This window comes from Eutrigla gurnardus (genome assembly GCF_963514095.1).
Source record: "Eutrigla gurnardus genome assembly, chromosome: 19".
Classification (NCBI taxonomy): Eukaryota; Metazoa; Chordata; class Actinopteri; order Perciformes; family Triglidae; genus Eutrigla; species Eutrigla gurnardus.
The window spans coordinates 7,901,613-7,929,258 of record NC_139930.1 but is presented as its reverse complement, the minus strand read 5'-3'; the positions used below and the strand labels follow the sequence as shown (position 1 = coordinate 7,929,258).

Sequence of the window (27,646 nt, the reverse complement as noted above, 5' to 3'; positions counted from 1 at the left end):
ACTCACCATCTCTCCCCCCTTCACTTCCTGGCACGGCTCCTAATGGGTGCGCTCCATCTACTCATTACCGAGACGGATAAAATGGCTTTTTATGTGGCGCCGGTGAGCCGCCGAGCTCCGAGCAGATTGAAGCAAATGAAGAGAAATCAGAAGCCCGGTTTCCCGGCCTGATAAAGCAGTCTGAAGGATTCTCTCGGCTTCGCCATTATCCGTGAGAAATTACTGCATACAACGCAGCGTTCTAACTCAGCTCGGAGCGCAATAATGAACTGCAATACTTGCTTTGAGTGACAGATGGAACTGCTGTGTATTATTTGTCTTCCTGTACGATAACAGTGGCTAAAAGCTGCAGCTAATTGCCTAAAAATGTAAATTGACTTGTAAATGAGCAGCAGATGTAGCGGCCTCCATCTTAATATAGGCCTACGAGGTAATGTGAAAATACATTTATCCAAATGGTTTCTATCACACAGATGCTCCCCAGTGTTTGGGCTGTTGAAATGATAAACGAGACACGTACCTGATGCCTTTGATTTGTGCGATGCTGTGGTGGGAGATCCTCGACAGAGCGGAGATAACCTGGAATAAACAGAGAGAGAAACAGATGAACATAATGATTCTTCATTATTCATCATTTTATTCACAAGATCAATTTTGCTTCATTTGTGATGCTTCTCTTGTCTCATTGATACGCTTAACAAACAAATCAACACAACGGACAAAATAGTCTGTGACAAATGTGATAGAGAGATAAGTAGCCAAAGGGACAATCAGCCATGAAAGCAAGTGAAGGGTAGAAGAAATAAATCAACAAAAGCAGTAAGTAAGAGATAAACACTAAATACAAAAACAGCCTTTCAGTGATATCAGCCAAAGGCAACACTAATAATAAAAGCAACAACAACAAAAAAGTCAATAACAGACAATAATTTAAAAGCAACTAACACAATCTATATTCCACATGAGCTATGAATGAGAAGAACACGTGTTCCTGTTCTTCCAGGGTCATTATTGAACATTGCAGGTTTGTTAGAACCCTCTCGGGTGGCGGTGTGTAAACATTTCGCCGCCACCATGTTAACGGTGACATTCAGAGACATGTGGTGCACAGTCACGGACGGGTGGGCACAACTTTGGTTATATTAGACGCACGCGGTGACAAATTCCCCTTATCGTTTCCCTCCATCTTGTTTTCTACGGCGTGTTAACCTCCGTGCTTTCCCTTTCTTCTTCATGGTGTTTCCTTAAGGTCCAATGTGTTTGTATTTAAGCTGATTTAACGGCGCTTATGTGACACACGCAAGCGGGCTTATGGCTGTGGACTACAGATGGCGTGCTTGCAGGGTCTACAGAGGCTAGTTTCAGAGAGATGAGGGAACCACCATCGCACACACACACACACACACACACACACACACACACACACACAACAAAACACAAACCCTGTCTCCTACGCCTCATTACCCACTCCTGGGTGTATTTCGCCTCGCAACACCGTGGCAACGCCAGATGTCTCCTCGACGGGGAGGAGAAAATTGTTATCTCAGCCCCTCTTCCTCGGCAGGTGTGTCATCCACAGCCGCTCATCACACAGCCTCTTGTCTAAACACACAATGCAGCAGCATCTCAGCACTTACGGCGTTTAACATTCGAGATGAGCTAATGGCTGTTGTGAAGAGCAGACCACCACTTTAGGACCGCGGGATACTTACGTTGAAGCACTTTTGACCAAAACCTTTTCTCTCTGTTCAAGCATGTTTAACATAATCAGTTGTGGGGAGTTTGGGGGTAGGGGGGGGATCACACAGGGCACTGTGTATGGAGTACCTATACATCACATTCATTTACATCTCCACTCAATGGAGGGAATCCTCGACGGGGCTATTGCTCCACAGGATGATAAGAGGTTATTTCTCCGCGGCGCTAAAGACCCGTGTAATAGGCAGTCATGTTCATGCTTAATGGTTCCAATATGGTGCCGGTCTACCATTACACTCCTCCTTAACATATATTTTAACCACGTCTTTCAGATGAAGAGTAAAGACAGACAAAGAGGGAGAGGAGGGTGGAGAAGAATGGATCGCTAATTTAGCTCAATGTCTGTTTGGCCAACGGTCAGGGTGTTTAATAAATCAGCGTGGATAATTTAATTGTGCTGCTGGGTGGCATGCGGCCCACCTGGCCGTGCAGCAGGGAGGGATCACACATGGCACGCTGCCCCAGAATGATTAGCTCCATCTTTTTTGGTCTTATTAGCCTACATTGTCTTTGTGGAGGAGAAGCAGACGGTCTAATTTAAAAGATTAAGCATTAAAAGTGTGAATAAAACAGCTGGATGGATGGATCAGTCCGGTATTTAATATTTAATTCAAGGTAGAGGGATCAGATCTTGCTAAAGACAGATGGTTCCAGCCAGGTTTGCCCAGGTTCAAAGGATAGCGGAGCTGCTGGCCTCGAGCCAGCGAGGGTCACAGCGGGGCCGAAGCGTGCATGGCCCGGGGGAGACAAGCCAGAAGTGTGCCAACACTGAGCATGCTAACGTGACGTTCACACATCGCACGCTAGAGTCTGTTCATATCAAATCTGCAGTTGCCTTTACATTAAACCGTTTGTTCTCAGCTTTCGTTCCCGTTAAGACTCACACGCCAAAAAAACAAAAAAAAACAAGAAAATACTGAGAGTGCTGTTCGTGACTCCCTCTGGCTTGGAGGAAAAAAAATGCTAATTTGCAATCTGTTTTCAGTGCAGCTGAGGAAGTACAAATTTGTTCTCACATTGTGAACAGTGCCTAGGACGACAATTCCATTATTCATCTATTTATGGAGAGCTACAGTTTCACAACAAAGAGTTGTGAATACGGGATAATGATCGATTTCATTGAACCACCTCAAGGAATACTCCAGGAAAGACCAGCGGGAAGTTGGGCTTTCAAACCCTGAAGATAATTGATACTCAAAAGATGTTGAACTTATTTAATCTGTTTCATAATGACACTCGTCTGTCTCAAAGGTGGCCCGTTGTGCTTTCCTCTCCCGGCCCGTGTTGCTGTTCCCCTTTCTGCCTCTAAAACACTCTCTTCACCCACATCTGATCCTTTTGGTTCAGGCAAAGCCTTTGAGTCTCTACACATTATTAATTTCCCTCTCATCTCTTACTCCCCAGGGGGTCTTAACTCTGTGGGGCGAGCCAGAGACTAAAGCTTCTTCCACCCCTCTAGGAATATCGAAAAGACCAGTCACGTGATGGGGCGATAGTTGGATTTCTAAAGCCCTGAACCAATATCTTACCTTAATCACCACCCCACAGCCCCTGCCCTCCCACATCGGACCCTTTGTGTCAGTCAGGAGGATGTAATTGAAGACACATGTTCAGTCAGACAGATTCACCGATGCTTGCAGTTTCTGCACGAGACTGGCACGGAACATTTACGATTCCATTGACTGCATTTACAAGTTTGCATGTGCACGTGCATGAACGTGCATGAATGTGCATGTGTGTGTGTGGAGGACAAGGCAGCGGTGGCAGGGGAGTGAGGACGAAGATTGCATCTGCGGATTAACTGCGAGGTGAAGCCAAGTGTTTGCAAACACACGCCACCCTTACACAGTTCCAGACTCGCCACATGTGGCCCCAGCTGGGGCCAAGCGAGGCCTCATGTGACCACCTCGCAGCCAATGGGAAGACCCAGAGGAGCGCGTTACCCCCGGCAACCGGGCTCAACTGAATATGTATGGTCATCAACTCAACTCAAATCCAATGAAATTTGCAGCCATATGCCGTTAACAGTAGGAGGGCAGGGCAGTGATCTGATTAAGATCTGAAAACATGCACAAGCGGACTATTGACAGTCCATCACAAACCACACCCCGCTGCCAAGTCTGCTCACATCTGCTGCAGTTATGGCAAGATCATATCTCGCACCGCAAATCAATGCATGTCTTGGAAGTCATCCAACAAAGAGGCTGAATTAATGAAAAATTTACCACATTTCTGGTTTGTCTTTTCCCCCCTCATTTCTCTCTCTCTGGGCTCTTCCTCTTACAGCTAACTCCCTGATAGTGTGAGATATTTATGAAGTATTCACACTTTGATAGGACAGCATTGCTCTGCTTATGCCAGCGTGCCAAAGTGGCAGGCATGAAGCAAAAAGGGACACAGAGTGGGAGAACTGAGAACAGATGGCTGAGTGGGAACCCTGCGTGCCCGACATCAATAATAGACGGACAGAGGAGCGACGGCTGAGCCTGTCCGTGTGTGTGTGTGTGTGTGTGTGTGTGTGTGTGTGTGTGTGTGTGTGTGTGTGTGTGTGTGTGTGTGCGTGTGTGCGTCCCACTGTCCTACTGCCTCCGGGAGTTTCTGTCTTTTACAAAACCTCCTCTTATTCTCTGTCTTTTTTTTATTCTTCTTTGGGCTCAGCCTCTCGTTTCCCTCTCCCTTTCACAGCTTCTGCATTACGCACACATTTCACACGCATAAATGTCAGAAATATTACACATGCAATAAAGCAAAGACGCTCCCTTTATGGATGTACACGCACACAACTCTGTTTACACCCCGAGGGTGTGTTTTTATTTATTCAAATGATTCAACCTGTATTCATGCAGGGTGGCCATGTAGATTTGTTCATGCAAAGCTGCTGTGTGTGAAGTGCTCCAAATAAAGAAATGACTTTAAGACAAACGTTAAAACAGACAAAGCTGAAATAACGTATTTAATACATTTAAAAAACAAATCAAGCCATGAATGAAAACATTGGAATACAACAATAATGGATAAAAGCCTCATTGACATTAAAGACATACATTCTATCACAGAAATGATAACACCTATCCAGTCATAAACCTAATAATTAAGCTAATTATGAATATTGGAATGCTTACAATGGTGGTAAATTCAAAACATAATATCAATCAAGCAAATTAAATAACCAAAAAACATGATACAGACTTCTACCCTCCTGGATCAAAGGGGGAGGTTAAAACCCAAGTGTCATTGCGTGCGTTTGATTGCATCTCTAAAGGGTTCCTGTACCTCGTCTATGACACAGTCTCTGAGCATAAGCTCATGTTAAAATTGCAGAAGGGAGCAGGGCCTGTGTAAATCCTGATTGCAGTGAGATTGGCACCTGCCACATTGCACCAAATCCCCCCAAAGCAGCCCTTCCAGCTGCTTGATTACAGGGGATTGCGCTGCCTGTGTGCAGACAAGAAAAGCCTCCGGGTTGGCCTGAGGGCCGCAGAGAGTGCCACTGCTGACCCAAAGACCCCGTTTACCCCCAGTGCCAAACAGGAATATCTGTAAGCCTACAGAGGGCATTCAGCCCACACACAAAATGTACAGAGTCACTGCTTATGTCACTGATTGGAATCGTGGATTAGCTTGACATAATGCAGATGGTGCTAGAGGTTTAAAAAGAAAAAAAGTTGGGCAAATTCCCATACATTTCCTACTTTCATCAATATGAATCATTGATGTGAATATGTGCCGACAGATCAATTTAAGAGCTCGTTTAGCTTTAGGACCTTGGGACATTGATTTGATCTGAACCCGCGCTCCTTGAAAGAAACGAGGCTAACAGTGGCTAATATGTGCAAATTGTACTCCATAGATCGTGTCGCCTGGTCAACATCTGCCGATGTGCTGCAGACATGTTCATGACCTCTCCCATTTCACGCTAAATCGACAAACATGGGTCTGCTCGCTTATGTGTGACTACGCCGGCGAGTCACAGGATGTTTGTACATGTGAGCATATCAGCATGTGCCCTGCTGGAACCTATTCACATGTGAAAACACACACACACAAATCAATGGTGAACCAGCGCGTAGAGCATGCAGTATTAAGACAGGTCCTAGTAGAGATGGGGCTGAAGAGAACTCATCCAGGTGGCTAAAAGTCAAGATAAATGGATGAAGAGGAGAAATGGCAAAAAAAAGAAGCAGTAATTGAAACCGTATGCAACAAAGTTCAGACAGAGTATCATCGAAGAAGATGCCAAGTATAACCTCAGTCATTGACTGTAAATGATAAAACTACACCGCTCAAAAAAGTTTGGTCAGAAACAGGAACAGCAGTACCCTGCTGGAGGTCATTTTGTGGAGCACCTCCTGTTCCTGCAGATACTGGTCCCACTGCTGGGTTGATGCCCTCCTACAGTCCAGCTCACCATGGGTACTGGCCGGTAGGCTGGGCCAGTTCAAACATTTTCAAACCGGTCTGATACTAAGCCAAACACCGGACCGAACCAGTATACCAACCTTGACCACTAGGCGTCGCACTTTCCACAGCAGCCTCTGCTGAGTGAAACATTAGGCCTTTTTACACAGAAGATTGCGCTGGAATCACGGAAAGGAGAGTCAAAAATATACTGTGATCGAACTTTACTTTTCATCGTAATATCGCAACGGTGTCTTTTTACAAAACATCCCGGAACCAACAGCGCCACCGGCTGTGTGATATATTAAAGAGCGTCGGAAAGCCAATTATCTTGAGGTTTCAAAACAACTATGAAAGGTTAACGCTTGCTCGTCTTGCATATTTACACAACTCTTCAACCACAAGCGAAGTTGCTGTGCATCATATATGTGTTGATGATACAAAGGCGGCCTCGTTCAAGCAACAACCGGCTTTTTATCTTCTCCGAATCAATGCTCTCAGCTTGTTAAATGCTAGTGCTAACACGTCTTCACAATGTCAAAGTAAACAAACACAAGGTACTGCGTGGGCATCTCCCCCCTCCCACCTCGACAATCGGCAGCGGATACTCGCACTGGCTCCGTTAGTCTGTTTATAAATAAATAAAATATTATGTTAATCACTTGTCATTATTGCTGCTTATTATTAAGGAAATACAAGTAGGATTTAGTTGCAGATGTTTTTAATTTTCCAGAACGTGTCATAAATGCTGGTTCAACCGGTTTGCATGAATCAAACCAGTTTAGCTCCATGCACCGAACCGGATCGGTGAAACCGGAAATCAGCCCAACTCTACTGGCCGGTCTCCTCCTCCAGGTTCTTGAGACTGTGCTGGGAGCCATAGCACACCTTCTTGTGACCTCACATATGGATGTGGATCCTGGAGGAGCTGGACTACCTGTGAACCTGATTGGGCTGCAGGTACCACCTCAAGGTACAAGTAGTGATACGAAAACTAGCAGAACACAAACCTAGAGAAGAACCAGTCAGGAAGGAGGAGGAGAAAACAACAGTCTGTTGTAGGGCTGAACGATTTTGGGAAAAGATCTAATTGCGATTTTTCTGACAGATATTGCGATTTCGATTTGATTCACGATTTCCTTCAAATCAAGCTTCAGTGCAATATTCACAATGTGCAGTAACATTAAAACATTGAATGCCATTACTCTAATGCAAGGACTAAAGTTAAAAATTGCTTCCAAATGAATTTATTAACAAGAAACATGCATGTTCATTCTTTAAAGTCCTTGACCAATGGCAGTTATTACAAATGAACTAAAAGAGCCATCTTTGACTGTCTTAAAATGTGCAAAAATCCTTAACTGTAATAATTGAATTGTAAATCAAATACAAAAACTGTTACTGAAATAAAATGACCCTTCTAAAAAATATGTCAGACATTAAAATAGGTGGGTCATTCATTTATGGCTTACCACTTTTTCTTTACACTCCGCGTATAGCTGTGGGACGGCAACCTGTTAGAAGTCGGTGCGGGAGGGAATCGCTTCTGTCCAGCGTGCGGAGGAGGTTTTTAAATCCGTCTTTCCGGTGTCTTCCGCTGCTCTTATCGTACGGAGTTACACTGGCAAAAGATGCTGTAATTGTAGTCTGTTTGCTACAGTGGGCCTGATCATCATAGTCACCGGACTTTTCACCGGACTTTTCACCAGACTTTTTCGTCATGCACGCGTCATGCAAATGTCTGTGGTGATTTTTCCAAGTGCCGGTGTTGTGCCGTAATCAGCGCCCCTGCCGTGAAATGCACCCTCTCGCGGGAGATTATATCACCGGTATATATTGGTTGTGTTTCCGCTGGATGTTGCAACTTTAGCGCGACAGGTTTTGCACAGTACCCGTTTCTGGTGCACGTCTGCAGCCTCAAACACGAAATACTCCCAAATGACGGACGTGCTGTTTTTCTTGGCGATTAAATCCCCTAACTCCGCTTCTGGCCCAGTTGAAGTAATTTCTGACTAATTACAAATACGGAGCAGGTTAATACTGATTGGTTAGCGTGACCTGTTCACGAGTAGTCTGATTGGTGAGCTTGGCAGGATGGTCGGGAGACGGCATGTGTAAAATAGTTGACAACAGATCCTGGGTGAGTCAGGAGCGCTGCAAAAACCGCAGCTTTGGCGATCACATGATCGCGTTGTCTGAAATCGCAATTTCGGTCAGAAAACGATAAATCGTTCAGCCCTAGTCTGTTGTCACTTTTACTCTAGACCCCTAAAATTCCTCCAACATGGATATGGAGTCAAAACAACTAAAAACATATAAATACTGTGCGAGTGCACTGTAAAATGTAGAACGGCAGGAGGTGCCATGGATTTACTCTCTTCATCCGCTGCAGTTCTTGTGACTGTTAACCAAGCTAAATGTTTGGTTAAGAGGTTGTCAGAAAGGCTGCTGGAATATCTCTGGATTACCACTGAGGAAATCTACGGTCTGAGCCAAGCAGCATTAATAATCCTTATAAATTAGCCCAGATCAAACAACAATGGCACAATAAATGCCGCCTCATTCAACAGCGACTGATCGCTTGTGATTGTTTTGCCTACAGCTTATTTGTTTTAAAGCCAGTGTATTCATAATGAATGAGTAGGAGTGTGTGGAGAGGATCACCGCAGTGTTTGGGCTCAAGGCTGAGCGAGAATGTGGGAGAGGGGGCAGTGAGAGCAACTCCAAGGCATTTGGTGACTCAGCATCGGGAGTCAGACGGAGCTCCCTCCACTGAGTGGGCACAAAAAAAAAATCTCTATCGCAATTTGGTTTATACTTTAAAGAATTTTACGAAGCAAAAATGTCAAATATTTGCCATTTTATCTCAACAATTTGACGAGTTCAACTTCTTTCGCTAAGTGCTTTTTTTCCAAAAATGTTTCACATTTAATAGAGCAAAAAAATCTATTCATTACCTTCATTGCATTTGAGGTTGAATGTCTATGTCAAGATTTAAGACCGAGTTGACGTGTATAAATGTGAACCCTCTAACAACAGATGTCAAAAATAATTTCTTGAAGAATTGGCGAGAGAAGAAGGTGCGAGTGTAATTAAATGATAATAAAAGGTTTGGCCGATGCTGTGATGTGATAAATGTGTGGCTGATGGAAGCCACTCGGAGCCCACGGGCTTCAATCAGCGAGGTGAGTAAATAAACCCATCTCACATTTGAGTCTGCACCATAATCTCATCCTGCAGGCATCCAACGCCTGACATGCCTAGAGGGGGCGTCATGACGAGCGCGATGGCCAGGACAGCTTTACACTCAGCAAATCATGGACGACGACTGCATTCGTGCGTTCGAATAAAAACAGCTTTTTAGAGATCATGGTGGAAGCTGGCAAAACAGCAAACGGTGTGAAGGAGCGACGTAGAACAACCCACCACCATTAAGATGAATTCTTGAGCCAAACTAAGAGAATACCTTTCACAAACACACAGAGGCTGAACACGAGGAAAATGCAAGTGTAATTGAAGCACAAAAACAAAAAACAACACAAAATGACTGAAATACATCTGAAGAGCACATGGTCATTATAAAACCATTACACATGGTGGGTTATCAGTTCGGGTGCATCTTTGGCCTTTGGCTGCAGGTTACCCCGCAGTTATAAATGAGCCGAGATCAGACCCACAATCTGTTCAGCGCTGCTTCTCAGACTAAACAGCGGGTCAATTCCTTGCACTATTACCCATAACCTCAACACAACACTGTGAAAAATCACACCCCTCAATGCCAAAAATGCCCCATTAAAACAAAAATAGAGAAGGAAATGAGAAAATGTGAACGTGTGAACATGCGTGGGTGTATCTGCATGCCTGTTTTGGTTGGCCCAGTTTTTTTTTTGCCTCTTGCCAAACGTGTGTTTGACATTTTCATGCCAGAAGGCCTGGAACTCCTGCCGGGATGAACATTTCCAGAGTGTCGTGCCATATTTTGTAAGTCTTTCATCAGCTGTTATGAGCCGTTTAACCTACTGGACCGTCATGGACCTTTTAATGTGCAAAGGCACGCACGGGGCAATCTATCGCAACATTTGAGGTTAAACTTAACATTTTAATGTCAAGGGTGGTTCAATTGAGTCCTGAAATACAAACCACTGTAAGAAAGACGCTAGGAGGCAATTTTGTGTAATGAACCAAAATGTGTCAATTAGGTCTGAACCACAGGATGTCTCCGCATTTTGTCGGGGCATTGCCAGATGACACCATTTACTCTCAGGTAATCCCCTGACTCTTTCTCTAGAGCAACAATTTACATTTTTTTGTGAGAAATGTCTCAGCAACTATAGGATGGACTGCCATTTGTCGATTAATTTCCATTTAGCATCACCATCAACTTACAAATTGACCAAATACTTGCTAAACTAATCCCCACTTTGCCAATGTTAGCATGCTAGCAAGCTAAAGGAAGACCCTGTACATGGGAAACAGCATGTCTGTTATACTGTAGGGAATACAAAGTCTGCCCACTTCTGCTTCTCCAACAAACAGCAGCTTACTTATTTGCAAAATACAGTTATTCTGTGGAACATAGAGAGTAAGCACAATATATTCAAGTTCAGTTCAAGTTCATCTTTTTGGCTCTTTGTTGCGCAGAGCTGGAGCACGAGGTTGCATTTTTAATGGATCCATCATTGAAATGCATATAAAACTTTGCATTTGATTCATCTTCTGGTCTAATGCTCGGATCAGGATTGTCATTCACTGCTGAGTCAGCTATCTGTTGCTCCTCACAAGGGGGCAAAGAGCAAATATCCTCCTCCACCAAGAACAAATCATGCAGATGAAGCCAAACAGCTGTAGTTCTTTCACCCGAGGGGGACGGAAGAAGAACTTTTGATTTCATTTGTTGTCTTTTTGTCACTATTACTGGAGCAGGTTTGGCATAAGACAGTAGAGGACCTAGAGAAGGTCCACGGCATTTCCTGACCTCCATTATAGACCTGCTGAACCCCCTGAAAATGGAGTTGATCGCCCCGGGAGGAAGGGCGGAGTGAGGGATGGAAGCTAAGCTAACCAGGCTAGAACTATTCCACCGCCCAGCCTACACCTGGCTGATAGCCTGTTGTAGGAAAATAAGATGGCTCAAATTAGACTTCAGGCTAACACCGAAACAGGAGATCAGAGACAGTTGTGGCCACATCGTTACAGTCAATCGAGGCATCTGGATCAAGCTGCACTTGACAGACAGACCGCAGGACAGCGCTCTGGACTCTGGAGGGATTGGAGGAAGTGGACTCTGTCTTCACATCAATGATGATTGCTGTTCAAATATAGTCAGAGTTCATGGACACGGTTTCCCTCATGTTGAATTATTAATGTTAAGGAGCCGGCCGTGTTATCTGCCAAGAGATTTGTTTTGCTGCTGCCGTTTACATCCTGCTGATGTAAATTCAGGAATACATGTTTTTCTTGTGAAGCGACAACTGCATTTTGTTTAACAACCCTGTGTTGCATAATGACAATAATGATCCTTGAGTTCTTGAATAATGAAACATCTCACTGTATCTTCTAGTTTCTACTAATGTATATATGCATGGGGAAGACACATCTGTGGTGTGGATGCCCGCCCTGCCTGCCTGCATATTTGTACAAATGCGAGTGCATACCTTGCATCATGTCTGTGTGAAGCTCTGGGTGTTTCAGCGTGTGTCAGGCTTGCCAGACTTATGATTTGTTTGGTCTGCTAGCTGTTTGCAAAGCAGTTCCGGTCATGCTGCCATACAGAACAACACCGGCTGGCTCTCATCTCAACAGCAAACAGCTGCTGCCGTCAGACAATCCATTAGTTATTACACAGCCTGTGCTCCTCATCTTTCAGCTGTGGTGGTCTAACGCAGCAAGAAAATCACTGTTGCCACGAATAAAATATGTCAAGATAAAATGTGTTATGCTTTAGCTCAATTCCCAGTACACCACAAATATGCACGTTTAAAAAAAGTTCAATAAAAAGGCAATGTTATAATGATAAAGTAACTCATTAAAAAAACGTTTGACACTCCATAATGCCAAAAGCAGAAGTGATAGTTGGGAGGAATACCAAATGCTCCAATATCTTTCTCTTTTCTGCTGCACTCTCAGGACAATCTCTTCTAAGGGAGTAAATATAACACAATTAATCTCACTCATAGAGTGATTCTATCATTATTTCCTCTTAAAAGGTAAAGAGCCCTCAGCTCAACTCCCGTTTTCCAAGCCCGGCCTTCAGGTACAGTACAAATGTGAATGTATCTCTCTTGAGCCAGTGTTTGGTTGTCCAGACCAAACACTGGCTCGACCATTGTAGGACTCCATGAATAGAACCTGCTCCCTATAAAGATATGAGGGCTCATGTTAAATTAATGAAACCACAATACTTCATTGTTTCAAGTTGGCATATTAGGGCCACTAAAAGTAAAAAATAATAAAAAATCATATTTATTTCTATATTTACATACTATACAATATTTGTTTTTTTATTTATGTTCATGAAAGACAGAAAGAACAAAAAATAAAATGTAAAAAGTTATCTTTCAGGACCTTCACGTCACTAGGTCGGTACATGCAGAAAATCACCTCCCTCCCCCTGCTTTGTTAAGTTACACTAAAACAAGCCAGATGTGTGTAATAACCACTAAATAACATCAGCAGCAGCACAACAAACAAGCAAGTGACCGTACAGGAAGCAGAGGTTTAACCAAACAGACTCATAGTCCATGATGGCTGCAAGGCACAAAAATACAATTATTTTTTATTTTTTTTTAACTTGGCCAAATTATTATTATTTTTAATGGTTTCAGATTGATCCGCCCTAGTGTGTACATCAGAGATGATCCCTCACACAAAGCTGTTACAGGGGGGCGTGTGGTGACACAAGGGTTTACGGCTTTGGCGCAGGTTGTGGTGATAAGGACAAATCGAGGATCATGGGATGAAACGGGATTTCTCATGATGTGGTGGGACTGGGCTGACGAGGCTAATACTTCCATAGTCCTTATCAAACACAGGCACCTGAGCCTGTGTGTGTGTGTGTGTGTGTGTGTGTGTGTGTGTGTGTGTGTGTGTGTGTGTGTGTGTGTGTGTGTGCGCGGCTGTGTGTGTGTGTGTGTGTGTGTGTGCGTGTGTGTGTGTGTGTGTGTGTGTGTGTGTGAGGGGGGGGGCTTGACACATGATGGTCCAGCACATGTCTGTTTGACAGAGAGAATGAAAGGGATTAGACCAACAAGCGTAATCCAGCTGGCCTGAGGGAGGGAGGTCTGCCCACATCACTCTGCTGGCGGAGATAAGGAAGTTTTTGAAAGGGGGGGGGGGGGGGGTACTTCTCACCCCTTCTGAGAGACCCTGAGAGACTCTTCTGTCTGCTTCTCTCTGAAATTACCTTTTTCTTTTTCCCAGAAATTACATCATATTTATTCAGGGAGTTATTCAGTCAGTGACAGTGTGGACTCCTCTAACAGCTTGACTGAGTAAAAGCAGGTGGAAGGTCTTTGCGAAGAGTCAATTCCACACTAGATTTTTATTACCATCACTGAAATCTTACTAATCGGCCAACAAAATATTACCCTGATAGCCCTGCGAATCCTGACTATAATATTTTCATATGCACATGACTGCACAGTCACACTCCAAATGCTTGCCTTTAAAGCCCCTCCAGAGTGTACAGCTTATTGGAGTCTTCTTTCATACACGGGTCTAAGACGTTCCCCCTCTGACTGGAAGTCCTGCTCCCCAGTCTTTACAGAAGTAGTATTTCTGGGGGATGAACTGTACAGCGACCCACTGGTGCTTTATATTCCGACTGGCTGCAGCTAAGTACAGAGATACAGATGATCCTCCCCCCCCTCAACTCTGCCAATATTCTCTTCTCTCCAAAACCGTTATCACATAACACAATGTTTACCCAGTGGGAGAGATGCATGCTGTGGCTACCTTTATATCCACCTCATAGAAAGTCAAGTGGGAGGTATTCATAGCCACTTCAGGGAGAGGATAAGCTGGGAACCCCAGCATCCAGAACATGAAGGAATTTTAAAGCGAGAAAGCTTTCATTCCATTCATAACCAGAGGATATCTTCACGCCGCAACAATGCAGCTTTCCTTTCCGTTATGTATACATAAAGGCATTGCTGTAAATACCATTTTCACATGCTCTGACATGAAACTCATTTTTCCTTTGAATCATTACACCATATAAAAATGACATTTGTCAAACATGGTTAAACCAGTGCTGGGAGAGAGAAAAAAGAGTAGGATGGTGAGGAGAAAAAAGAAACTTAAGATAGTTCAGTATGATCGATGCCTTTAGTGGAGCAGTGATGGAAACCCAGTGGCTACTACCCAGAGGGATCGTCTGATTGGCCAGCAGGATGTTTCCATGGGAGCAGTGAAAGTGACAGCTGAACAAAGGACTTCCATTAGAGGCCCTGTCCACTTTCACTCTGCTACTATCAGGACTCTTGTTTGTGGGACACCTAATGCTGGTGACAGATGAAGAGGAGCACAAGGCAACCCAGAGCAAACTAAACTACAGAGACAGATTTCTCTCACTGCTGCACCTAAGTGTCACAATACTATCAAAGCAAACATGGGACAGTGGAGGTTGTTGTTGTTGTGGGGTATAAAGTACTTATTTGCTTTTTTAACAAAACAGATTCAGATATTCAGTTTGAACATTTCAGTAAAAGTAAAAGTTAAGTTCCAACTAAAATATAAAAATATCAAATTTGTATTCTTAAAAAACAAAAATCAAACAAAAAACGTCTTTTCAATCAAAACTGGGCGCCCATGTCCATGAATCGTATGACTCTTTCATTGGAACTTAATCATCATCAATTTTACCATACTACTCTCAATAGTGAACATACCTGTAATATTCCAGACTTTAATGACTTGAAGACACAGTTACAAAAAAAAAAAATCGCAACATTGAACTGAATAACAATCACAAAATTCTGTCCCAAGCCAATTACAGTCCCGCAAAGAGCTGACCCATGGAATACGATCTGGAAATGAAGGGACAGTGATAAAGGACTGTGCGAGAACTTAAAAGAGTGTGGTTTGATTTGAAGTTGTTCAATAAAAACGTCACATCCAACCAAACCAAAGAGACATAGACAAGAGAGGAGGAACGTAGAGTTAAAAGTCTGACATGCATTCTTTCAGACATTGATGGGCTCTAACTGCAGAATAAAAGAGCAAAGATCCCAGAAATGACATTAAGACCAATTTCACCAATGAAACAAACAGGGAAAGATAACTTTTAAATTGTGTCTAAATTGTTTTGATCACAATAAATTGGAGTTCCATGGAAGTTTAATAGTATAAAGATGCCTTTGTATTGATGCTGCCGGCAAGTCATGATTAAGACCTGCTGTTTGCAGGGAAACCACATTAACTGTCATCAAAACGACACGATTGAATATAAAAACTGCTTTAATGCTGCTTAGGCTTTCAGACATCCTGGATATCCACACAGACAATCTTTGTCACCTCACCTTTACATTATGTATGAGATCAGAGGATCAGGACAATACAATGTCTGCCTCATGGCTGCTTATGGCTCCATATAAAGAGACAAAAGTAATCATAGACCATAGATACTAACCACGTAGGCACCTTCATTGCTTGCCTGTCTTGCACGTCAGAGGTACTCGAATTCTGCACTTGTCAACGCATTGTGAAAAAGTCCTGTACATGCCGAATGTATCAGGATGGACGTGTGCTGTCCACAAGTATGAAAGATGTGCCAATCACAGTCAGGACAATCAACTAGGGCTCAGAGTCTCTGTGCACAGGAAGTCGGAGCAGTGCTGTTTCCTCCTCAGAGAGAGAAAAGAAGGGACTTATATAAATAGGGTAACTGGGACAGATTTCCATTCATGTTGAAATAGCCCAAGTAGCTTGAACAGATCCTGAAAAATACTGCAAACCAAAAAAAAGGCTAAAAAAACAAAAAAAAACGTCACTTTTTGAACAGTGTATTGAAAAATACTTAATAAAACAGCTGACAAAAAACACAACCAGCCAACCATTCAACTAAATAAACCAAACAATTACAGAAACAACAAACCAACAAACCAACCAACCAACCAACCAAATAAAACAACCAAATAAACCAACAAACCAACCAACCAACCAACCAAATAAAACAACCAAATAAACCAACCAACCAACCAACCAACCAATTAAAACAACCAAATAAACCAACCAACCAACCATTTAAAATAACCAAATAAACCAAGCAAACAACCGAAAACCAACCAACTTAACAGCTAAAACAATATGTCCACAGCTAGCTATTAGCTAGCAGCAGGCTAATGGCAGTGACCTTTTAGCAGTCCCTAATAAAATACATTCCTTAATGCAAACAAAGCGTCTGATCCATTGAGAATACATACAGGTCGTTTTGACCCATGTTTCACAGTTTTTGGGTCGTGATACAAAAATGTTATCTATGCAATGTTAACACAACTTAGTTGAAGACTGAAATATTGAGTAATAAAGTGCAAAACAGGTAAAGATATGAAGGTAAACCATTCACTTTGGTAACGTTTGACTCATTGTGCATCAGAGGGTTAACAAGCAGAGTTCAGTAAATGCTAAAGGGAATAATTCAACTCCAAAAGTCGGCTTTTCTGCTGCGTGTGTTGGGCTGTAAGGAACATACAGTACGTGTGAGAACAAGTGTTTCCATCTGTGCCTACAGATGGTCATGTGCACATGGTGTGCCTGAGTGCACGTGTGTTACAAACATGCAGACGTATGGATGTACGAATGCATCTGACTTGATGTGGGATGTGCATTAGAACCAGAGGGAGTTTGGAAATGAAGTAAAGTCAGTATACTTTGTCTTTGTGGCGTGAGTGCAGAGACGTACTGATAGTTTACAGGATGACGATGTACGTGACACAGGTAGCCACATCCTCACGATCAGTCCAGTGAGTAAGAAAAAGAGCGGGAGTGATTCTCTTCCTTCAGTCCAACACGTGTCTTGCAGAGAGTCGAGGGAGTTAGAAAGTGTGAATTGAGCCGGGGGTATGAGAGGAAGGGGAAGAGCTGCCAAGTCTGATTCCATCTATCAGATTGCTGGAGCGGTGTGACATACTACGGGAGAGTATGCATGTCTTAGAGGCAGTTCTCTGATTCCACTGGTTTCTGACAATGTGGCTGCATGTTCTGATTTTACGGGAAAGTTGTTGCATAAAAAAGTATATTTATGACTGTAATAGATATAATCGTTGTGAAATATTTCTTTTCGAAACAATTTTTTTATGTTTCTGTGTGTGTTTATGAACATCTGAGTACATAATCAGGCTCAAGGTTACACTTAGGGTTTCCCACAAACCCAAAATGATAGTGCTCTCTGGAAAAGGAGAAATGGGAATGAGATGACCAAAGTCCCTCAAACATAATAAAAAAACAAACCATCAAACAACAGTATTGGAGCTACGAGCGCCATTTTTTAAAAATGGATGAAGAAATACAGATTCTGTCTACCAAGTGTATACATTCCTCTCAGTCCTCAGTTCTAGATTTGCAGTTTGGCAGCTGCCCCTGTGACCTGACAGGAAACCCTCTCCCCCTAATCAAACAGTGGAGGCACCGAGATGAATAAAAGAGCACTGAGAGGCAGTAACTACTGTTTCACTCCGGGGGGGATTCACAGGATCTGAGGATCAAACGTGTGATGTGACGTGTGTATGTGTGTGTGTGTGTGTGTGTGTGTGTGTGTATGTGTGTGTCTCTCTCTCTCTCTGAAGTGTTACTCCAGACTCATTCAAAGATTTAAAGGGGGGGTCGGGGGTGTCTCTACTGACCCTGGAATCACCCCTGTTGTTCAGGGTGACGTCGAGGTCACAGCATTGCTCCACATTACCAGAGCTGACAGACTGAACTTCACACATGTGCTGTACATCGATAACAACTTAGAGAGGGGAAATCACCATGTCTACTTCATTATAGCAGATTCAAGCAGCCGAGGAGGAAAAAAAAACAACACAATCACGTCTGTTTGTCTGTAGTAAGTAGGACACGCGGGATTTCGGACAATTATGCAATATCGTCACCTTCCTTTAAATGCACAGGTGTAAAAATAGAAGCAACATCCTGATTGAAAAATAACAACACTATTTAATAATTTGATCAAAAAGACAGGACAGTTTGTTTACATCCAATTAAACATGGAATAATACGTAAAAATGAACAAGCCATAACAGAAAAAATGACGTATTTTTCTCCCTGTTCAGCTAAAACTGTATGAATGCATCAAATATTCCAAGTGAAGGGAGCTGTGGGTGCAGGGAAAAAAGCAAGTGCCGCTACCTTTTATTTCACCCAGAGAGCATGCAGTTGGGGGGGGGGGCTACAAAGGACTACAGAAGTGTGGGGGTACAGTGTGTTTCCAGGAACTGGATGAAGGCCATTTGGATGACATGTTAAGAGGATACCTTTGGGTACAGAGTCTCCTACCAGTCCTCCATGTGCACAGAGGGGGGTCTGAATGTGTGGGAGTAACATGTTAAAAGGTGGGAGGAGGTGTTATTCTTGGAGATGATTATGTCAGTTCAGATCTGACAGCCCACAGCAAAACTTCAAAAGGACTCATTCCTTATTAATGTCCTCTCTGAAGGTAGACAATGCATTTCTGCTGCAGGCGGAGGGGGATGACCAGATGCATTATGCTGTGTGTGTGTGTGTGTGTGTGTGTGTGTGTGTGTGTGTGTGTGTGTGTGTGTGTGTGTGTGTGTGTGTGAGAACCCGCCATGAAACGTGTGCTGCACGTGTGCGCATGCTCGCCCCTTCATGCGTGAACATGTCTGTACGTGACAGATCAAAAGGGGGCAAAAATCCAGAAATAATAAATTGGGTTCTCTTTGTGCTGCCACTCTCTATGATGTCCGACACAACAGAAAGTGAAAGATCCCTCCGATGGCCCCCCGAGTTCACCAAGCGTGAAAGAACGACACTTCAAAACGAGGGACGAGAGGGGAGAGTGTCATGTCACATCGGAGGCGGCGGAGGTTGCTGCCCGTTAACCTTTCAGCATCAGCCAACGCTGCCAGTCAATGTGTGGCATCGCAGAGGCACTTCCAAGCCCCCCCCCTCCCTCTTAGTCGCCCCCTCCCCCCTGCTTCTCGCTGAATATTTTCACATTCCCTGACTCTGAAAACACTGTTAACAGCTCGTGCGACAGCGAGCGAGCGTGAGAGTGAGGGAGAAATGTGTGCGCCGAACGTGTGATGTGGTTTTGCGCTGCGGGCTACGCCAACCCGAACGGCGCTCGTCAGCCGATGTGAACAGACACCGAAAAAAAAGAATAATGCATGGTGATGAGGGGCGGGGTGCGGGGAGGGATTGGGCCGAGGCTTGAAAGTTAGGTGGCCACCATCGCACGGCTCCACGCTGGTGAATAATTCTCTCTCATGAGGCCGGCTAATGCCTCCGCCAGCGTCACCGCGGCATTTTGTTGTTGCCACATTTGAGCTTAGATCTCGACAAACAGACGCATGAAAAACTTCACTCTGTTAGAGTCCAAATCCTGCACAAACAGAGATAGGGGGTGCATGCGAATACTGGAGGGACTTCTAAAAATAACAATCCATTCAAATTCCATCGCAATTATTTAAAATCGTTTGGAGGTTTCAATTTGACAGCAGCTGTATTTGATTAGCAGCTCAGTTAGCAGCTAGCGGGCTGGTGTTTGCCAGGATCACATCATGTGGCATGTAAAGGCGTGTTGAATTACTTTTTAATAGTACACAAGTTGTAAAAGGGAATCAATTATTGTTCATTTCAAAACAGACAGACATTCTAAATGTCTTTAATGTTAACTGCTACAATTATTCTCAGCCACATACTCAATTGTCAAAAAGGATAAGTAGAGTAGCAAAAAATCCAACATCCACTGCTGATAAAAAGAGGGCATGTATCTGCCACAGAGTATTTGAGCCCTGTTTTGTGTGCAGCGGTGATGTCCTATCGAGGGAATGTTTTTAGACGGAGGCTGCCAGGCCAAGCAGAGTGTGGTTAGAAAAGTGCGAGATTCTGAGGCTTCTTACAGCTTCTGTGGTCACAACGCAAACACTCGCGATGGTTTTAGAGGGAGCTCTCCAAACAGGATGTGGGAGATTTTGCTTTTTTTGGTGTTTTCACTTCTCCGAGTGTACTCAAGCATGTGTGTGACGCTGCGTCTGCTTGCACATTTCCATACGAGCATGTGTGTGTGTCTCCTGTCTGAGCTTCTCACCGCAGCCTGACTCAGATGGGCGGGGCATGCTAACACACACAAAAAAAAAAAGAAAAGAAAGGAACGGAGTGTGTTATGTTTGCTAAAGACAACATTTGCCTTCCAACCAAAATTATGGAGAAATTTTACTGGACATGTCAGAAAGATTCGAATCTCCTGAGGATGATCACTATGTGGCAACCAATCAAGGACTCCGCCCAAGACACATTGAAAAGAAAGGAAATGTTGGATGAGAAAGGAAAATCTGATTCTCTACCGCGCCTGTCTTTATTTTAATACAGGGTAGTCCATGGGCCTTTTGGGATTAGTTTGAATTTGCCCTGAAACAATGTGTCCACTGTTGGTAGACTACAATCCCCCCGGTTGTTATGGACTTAATAGGCCTCGGACTTTGCTCCTGTGTTGTGTAATACATGAACATGTTGAGCAGATAGAAAAGGCCCAAGGCACTAGGACATGCTGTTCACATTAAAAAGCCATTCCTCATACATGCTGTGCTGGTCGGGGTCCTAGGATGCCATTCATTCTGTGTATGATCAATAAATACTTAATAATACATCATCCAGCAAGCATAGTGCTTCAGTGGACAATAACTACACTCTTCCTGGTTGATGGATGATCGATGATAACTTATCACACATCTGAAATGGTTAGAGGCCTTACAGGAGGAGCACAATCCCAACAACTCTTCTGAGCAGCCGGAGCTCACTAATAAAAACACATTTCTAACTGTGTCTAAGCAGGTATTTAAACCTATGAACTGCTTTGTACATCCTTTATTTGTACTTAAGATGGCACCTCAGGGTGTTTCCACACTTGGTCTGCATTCATGCATATCTCAAGGTTAGCTTCTTGAATAAGGCAGATTCATTACGTCCTGTGCATTTTTCCTCATAACAATTCCGTGGACCAACGGTGTGACACGTTTCCATGACAACACTACACTCAGAGTGCAAGCATTAACGAGACAAGGTGATCTCAAGACACAAAGACATAACAAGTGTTATTCTTTTCTTTCTATTGAAAAGAGTATGTAACGCAACAAACGGCATGTTTAAAATAAGGGCGGACATTTAAGTGTCAGGTACCACCAGCTGCTCCACTAGGAGCATACAGGCTTTCATTCTTGGTGTAGACTTCACGGGACTGCACCGGAGCCCCTCTGACCAGCGTTTAGTGGTGGATCAGACACCAGCTCTCGGGACTACACCCAAGTTCAACAACAGCTTTCACACCTCGCCAAACTTCTCAAACTCTCTGGGGGAAATGGTCTTGGGTCTCCGTTAATAGAATGTTTTCAGCTCACTCCTTCGCCTCACAGAGGGATTTAGACCGCTGCCCTTCCAGACACAAGCCTGCCTCTGGAGCCTTTACAATATCACAAACCCTTAAAACATTTCTCCGTACCGAGCCTTTGCACAACTTCACAGAGAATTAAACAAATAAAAACAGCCATGTTCATGGGTTCTCTCCTTCAGATGTGGAGGCAGACGTCCTACTACCAGGGGCAGGAGATGTCAGGCTGTCGTCCCGGCTGCTGCTGCTGCTTCCACACACATGTCTCGCCAACTGCCTCACTTACCCTAATGAAAAACAAACTCCGCGTTGCACCAAAGGGACCGGGCTTAGCCTGAATTAAGCGCTTTGCGGCCATGCATGGCATTGCTTCCGAAAGTGACGGAGACCCAACATCGTTTGCCGGGATTGCTTTGAAGGGAACTGTTAAAAAAGCTTTTTCCCCCCCTCCACTATTATCTCTGTTTTCTAAACAAAGAAAGAGAAAAGAGGCCAAAGATAAAAACATCTCTGTTATGTGGATGCACGATGGGGTGTGTAACACAAGTCGGGGCCACACGACCTCACTAAAAGGAGGTCTGAATCTCTTCCATCCCCTTGTGGCAGTTGGAAGCATTTCTAAGGAGGAATCCCTTTATTCTGCACACAGACGTCTGGAGAGGGGAGAGGGAGAGCAGGCGAGTGACACATCACAGTCGGAGACAGCTCACTGTGTCGGCTGGAGCAGACAGAGGCTCATTATGGGTCTCCATTCAGCATGTCTCACCAGGGACAGCACGGAAAGGACTGGGGGAGGGGAGAGAATACAGAAAAGGGGATCCACAATCAGGATTTTCTTCTTAGTTTCCAAAAAAAAAGAAGAAAAAAAAAAAAGACAGAGGAGTCCTTGGTGGATCAGAGATGATGATAAAAGAGTGGTTCAAAAAGTCAGCCAGAAGAGGGAAGATGTCTTCTGCTGTGTAGAGGAATGATTTGGGTGCTAGATCAGCGCTGGTTCAGGGCGTGCCCGTTCACAACGGAATCACAAATGTACCTCATACTTCTTCCTCAAACCCTTTTGGTGTTTTCACCATTAGTGGGGGCGCTCTTTAGCACACAAGCACATACCAGGAAATGTCGAAGCATGTCAAACAAGGCGAAACGATGTGTTTTTTTTTTACAATGGAAATCCCTTTGGATGCCTTTAATGACGCATTATGATGAAATAATAATGAAGCCAAAAAGAGATACGTCGGCCAGTAAACTAGTGGTTATCAAGCTGGTGGTCACGGCCCAAAAGCAGCTCTCTTTCAATAATTTAGCACTTTGTGTACAAGAGAGTAAACTTCCTTTTCTCAAAACGACTATGAAATGTCAGGCTGATGACAGTTGAACTCGGGGTTTTCTCCCTCGTGGGACCCCATGGGAGCGAGATCCTCTTCATGGGACCCGCCGTCAGGCTTGGTCTCATCCTCTCTCCCTACTTTCGGATTGAAAAAAAAGCAGGAAACTCTCCCTCGGTGGTAGAATAATACTCACTTATCCCTTCAACCCGGTCGCAACCCAAAAAGAAGAAATGGCTCTTTTCTCATGAAGTTTTGTATCTTGACAGAGATGTGAACAGAAAGGCAGGTTCACAGCCCCGTCGCCGGCTTTAACTTTTTCTCAAACAATGACGCTGGAGGGATTTTAAACGGGGCTTTGAAACCAGGGAAATCCATTAAATTGTCAGTTGTCGCAAAGTGCTCGGGAAAGCGGCGCACACAACTCACCTGTCTAATTTTAGACATAAAGCCAGCGCTATTAAGAGGGCACAAGCAAGGCTACGAATCCCTATTCATTTATAAGGCCATTTTAACCATGCCATTTTCCTGTATCATTTAATAGGAACAAAAAGGTGTACACATCTTAATAATTTAAGACAGCAGGGCCACCACAACAAAAGATCCCAGTCCTCTCGTTGCTTAGAAAGGCAACTCATGAAATAAGACATCATTTTGTTTGGTTTATCGATTGCTCAAGCTTGTGTCTCAGGATGGTAAAAATAACCAACACTTTACTGGTCATTTAACCTTCAAAAACCAAGTGGTACAAAAGAATACACTTACAGTGTTGATGTCCACTTCACTGAACACACCTGCTCACTGCTATCAGGGCATGTCCATCAGAATCTCCCTCAAAATACCTGAAACGCACACGTGAACATGGAACAATATCGAGGCAATATCCCGCTCTTCAAACCTGCCACCTTAATGGCGTCACCGGTGTCAGGAATGTCATCGAGTGGGTCACTCTGGCAAATCAGTTTCACAGCTGGTCTTGTCATTGATGTGACAGCTTATCCCTCCGAGGACGCCGCTGACCTGCCTCCGACGGCGAACCAAACCACAACATGGGAGAGTGGACGGGACAGCTGCGCGTACACAGTTCATACACGGGCACGAAAGTTGTCAAGACAATGAGCACACAAATACCCGCGGAAAAGTCCGGCTTGGACAGAGGCACACTCTCACACACACACTGCCGAGAACAAACTGAAAATGACAGGGACACTTTCAATAACCCCGAATCCCGGGGAGAGGATCTGACAAGACGTCTGGCTATCTGCGAGGGGTCGGAGGCTTCTTGGATCGCCGGCTATTAAGTCTTTTCATTCAGTCCCTGGAGAAAACCACAAGAAGCACAAACACACCTCTGATCTACTCATGCATCAGAGCAGGTTCTCGCTGATGGCTTACGTTGTCATGCACACAACTATATGCATGTTTGCACAGAATATAGGCGGCGTGTAACCCACGTGTGCCTTCATAATCCAATATGCATATCATTGCTGCAGGGAAGGGTCGCCTCGTAAAGCACTCAGGATGATGTAATCTGGCCATGAGGCCGCTGACATGACACCAGTCGACAGATCTGGCAACCGCAACCGCCGTTAGTCGAGCTCAAAGCCGAGCCCAGACACACCGAGCATACTCCAAAACCACTGCTAAAACAAGAGTGGAACAAGAGGGGATGGAGGAAACCACAGCAGACCATGGAGAGGTCAACAAGGTATTGGAAGTTCTCAGTAGAGTCTAGATTGGAACGTTAAGGCTAACTTGATGTAGTCCTCCAAAAATGTGAGTGTAGGCCCAAAGCGAGATCTGTTAATAGCATTTTGTGAGCCTAAACCAGAGTAAAAATAGTTTTATGTGACAATTACCATGAGGGGACTTGGGTTTTATCATAGCTTTGTTGCTGAAGCAGCTGAATGCTGCAGCTGTAAACAGGATTCATCAGGGCAACGAGACTGAACTATACATTTGTGTGCCGTAAAACCTAAATAATTATCGAAAAGAGGCCAAAAAGCTACGTAAAGCTCCCAAGTTAGAAGCAATCGGGCGAATGCCTCAGGTCATTGCTTTAACGTCAATAGAGTCAAACACATTTCCCCTGAGCCGTCCTGCCCGCTGTGAGGAGCAGCAAGGTCGTGACTGTGACGTGAATAATGCAAGAGGCATAAAAGGAAGATGCATTACACATTGTATGTGACAAGGGTGGAGGTGGGAGTCAGCACATCTCTCATAATGATATCTTTATTTGTACAGCACGTTTCAGAATGCTTAACAAAACAGCATAACGAAACAATAATACAAAACAACAATATCACAACACTATATTATAAAGTATTAAAATCAACCCAAATTAAACGATGGGTCTTAAATGTTGTAAAACCCTATGGGAAGAGAGTTTAGGGCCATAAAAACAGGAAGCAACCTCTTGGGCTTTTCTCTTGGGAACTTCTAAAGAACGGCATTGGAGGACCTGAGCGTTCTTATTGGGACATAAAATCAAAGGTTACCACTGATGAAGGTGTGAGATTATGTAAGGCTTAGTAGAGGAGAAAAAGGACTTTAAGATCAGTTCTAAAAGATACAGGAGGCCAATGTAGCGATGGAAGCAGGGGAGATCTCTCATGTGTTGTATTGGTTTGAAGTCCAGACCTGGTTTCCTGCTATGAACTACAGTGGTTTGGGGTTTTTTGCAGCAGGAAATATGGTTTTCATTGGAATATGAAATTGACTTAAATCACACAGTACTTTAAGTGTAAATCTGAATTGAAATTGGGAGGGAAAATGAACACGATAAGCTTTTACTGAACTTTTACAGTACATCACTTCTTTAAGTAGGCCTAGATTTAGTATTTTAATAATTTTGTGGCCACTTATAACATTATATTACATATAACCTGCAGACGCCTTAATGCCTTAAAGTCTTCACTCTTCTTTAACCCTAAAAGCCCTCCTCCCACTATTCCAACACATTAAGCAAACGCAAGCCTTAGTGGAATAAAGGCAGGGAGAGCTTTTACGATAATGTGTCTCCTCCTGTTATTGTCCCACAGGAGCACCCATAGATTGTCACAGAAACATAGAAAGAATGGAATAGAAGGTTAAACACGGCTACCTACGCGGCTATGTTGCCTTGACTCAAAAGGGAAACATTTACACCAACAGGAGATGTTTTGTTTCGATCGCTTCACAGAGGATCCCTGCCTTGACTCGTGATGGACGCTAAAATAGCTGCTACATTCAAGGACCTGATGACAATACATGTTTTTTTCCCTTCTCATTTAATTTCATGAAATGGTTACATTTGCGTAAATGTACCTGAGAGGAGGGGGAGGGGGGTGTAGGATGAGGATGGGAGGGGTCCGGGCGTATGGAAGGAAACATAAAAGCAATAATACAGAGTTTCCAGATCGCTGGGCTACAAGCTGCTTCAATTACCTTTTTTTTCTCATCCTATTCTCCATCCTCTCTCTCTCTCTCTCTCTCTCTACCTCCCTCTCTCTCTCATATATTCTCTCCATGTTCTCCACCAGAAAAGCAGTTGTTTGTTTTATATCCCAGTGATAATGAAAGATGGTCTGATCCTGATCAGGTCCACCCAGCACACCCAGTCCCGGAAATGGGATTTATCAAATGTGCACAAGGCTCTGATGACTTGACAGCAGCCAGAGAGGTGAAGCACATCTACAGCCCCTACACATTTAAGCTCTGGTCTGCATGGGATACTCTCTTCCCCTATCGTTTATTCATCGCTTCCTGGACCTCACAACGTATCGCAGAGAAGGAGCGAGGAGAGAGGGAGGGATGATTGCTGATTTTCTTGCCTGGTGACATTTATGTTCCTTAGAGGAACATACAGTGCACCGCCAACTGCTCCAGGCAGACCCATCTCATGGTTTAGAGTTCGGGCTTTAATGGGAGACGGTTGAGAGCCGGTGACGCTTTATAGTGGCGAGGTCTTTGGAAACAACTTGTAAAAAGGGGAATGATGGATGGCTTTATTCAGACTGCAATAGAAGCAGCAAACAAAAACAGACCTCAGCCACACTGTAATTAGACTATCTGCAATACCATACCTCACACACGACAACACAGGAAGGGGACAGGCTCGTTATTCAGCTAGAAGAAGCACTATGAGTGCACTTGTGTTGCTCGCATGTTTCGCAAGTAACTTCTTCCTTTCATGCTTGTGTTACCATAGCTACCAGGAGACAAGAAATCCCGCTAATTTTCACGTTCTTCAAACATGAAAGGCATAAAATCAACCTCTCTTGACCTTTGCAGCACTCTTTGGAGGTTATGATCTCACAATCCTCCTTTTCAAAGCTTCAAAACACCGGTTTTCAAACACTTACATTTGAGATTTAAGCCAAACAATGAGGAAAAATATTCATGCTACGCTAATGTCACCCAAGTTCGCAATGTCACACTCCCAACTTTGCTATTTTCTTCAAGCCACCAGTGAAGGATTAAATGTAACACAGCAGATTAAATCCAGTCTGGGATATGGCCCCCTGGCTCTGAAGGTGGCGCTAAGGTTGAAATGAGAAACATGCTATTTTATGGCAGCAGTAATCTGTTGCAGACGACTAATTCATTCATGAGGCCATTTTCC

General features: G+C 43.9%; 1 protein-coding gene across 3 annotated transcripts in view; it reads right to left on the bottom strand.

Moving 5' to 3' along the window:
* Nucleotides 1–27,646, bottom strand: part of vav2 (vav 2 guanine nucleotide exchange factor) — a 190,832-nt gene that overhangs the window by 49,167 nt on the left and 114,019 nt on the right. For all 3 annotated transcript variants that reach the window (XM_084035065.1, XM_084035066.1, XM_084035067.1), the window contains exon 3: nucleotides 521–579. In XM_084035065.1, the coding sequence (XP_083891191.1) occupies nucleotides 521–579 (59 nt within the window). The remainder of the gene's footprint in view (nucleotides 1–520; nucleotides 580–27,646) is intronic.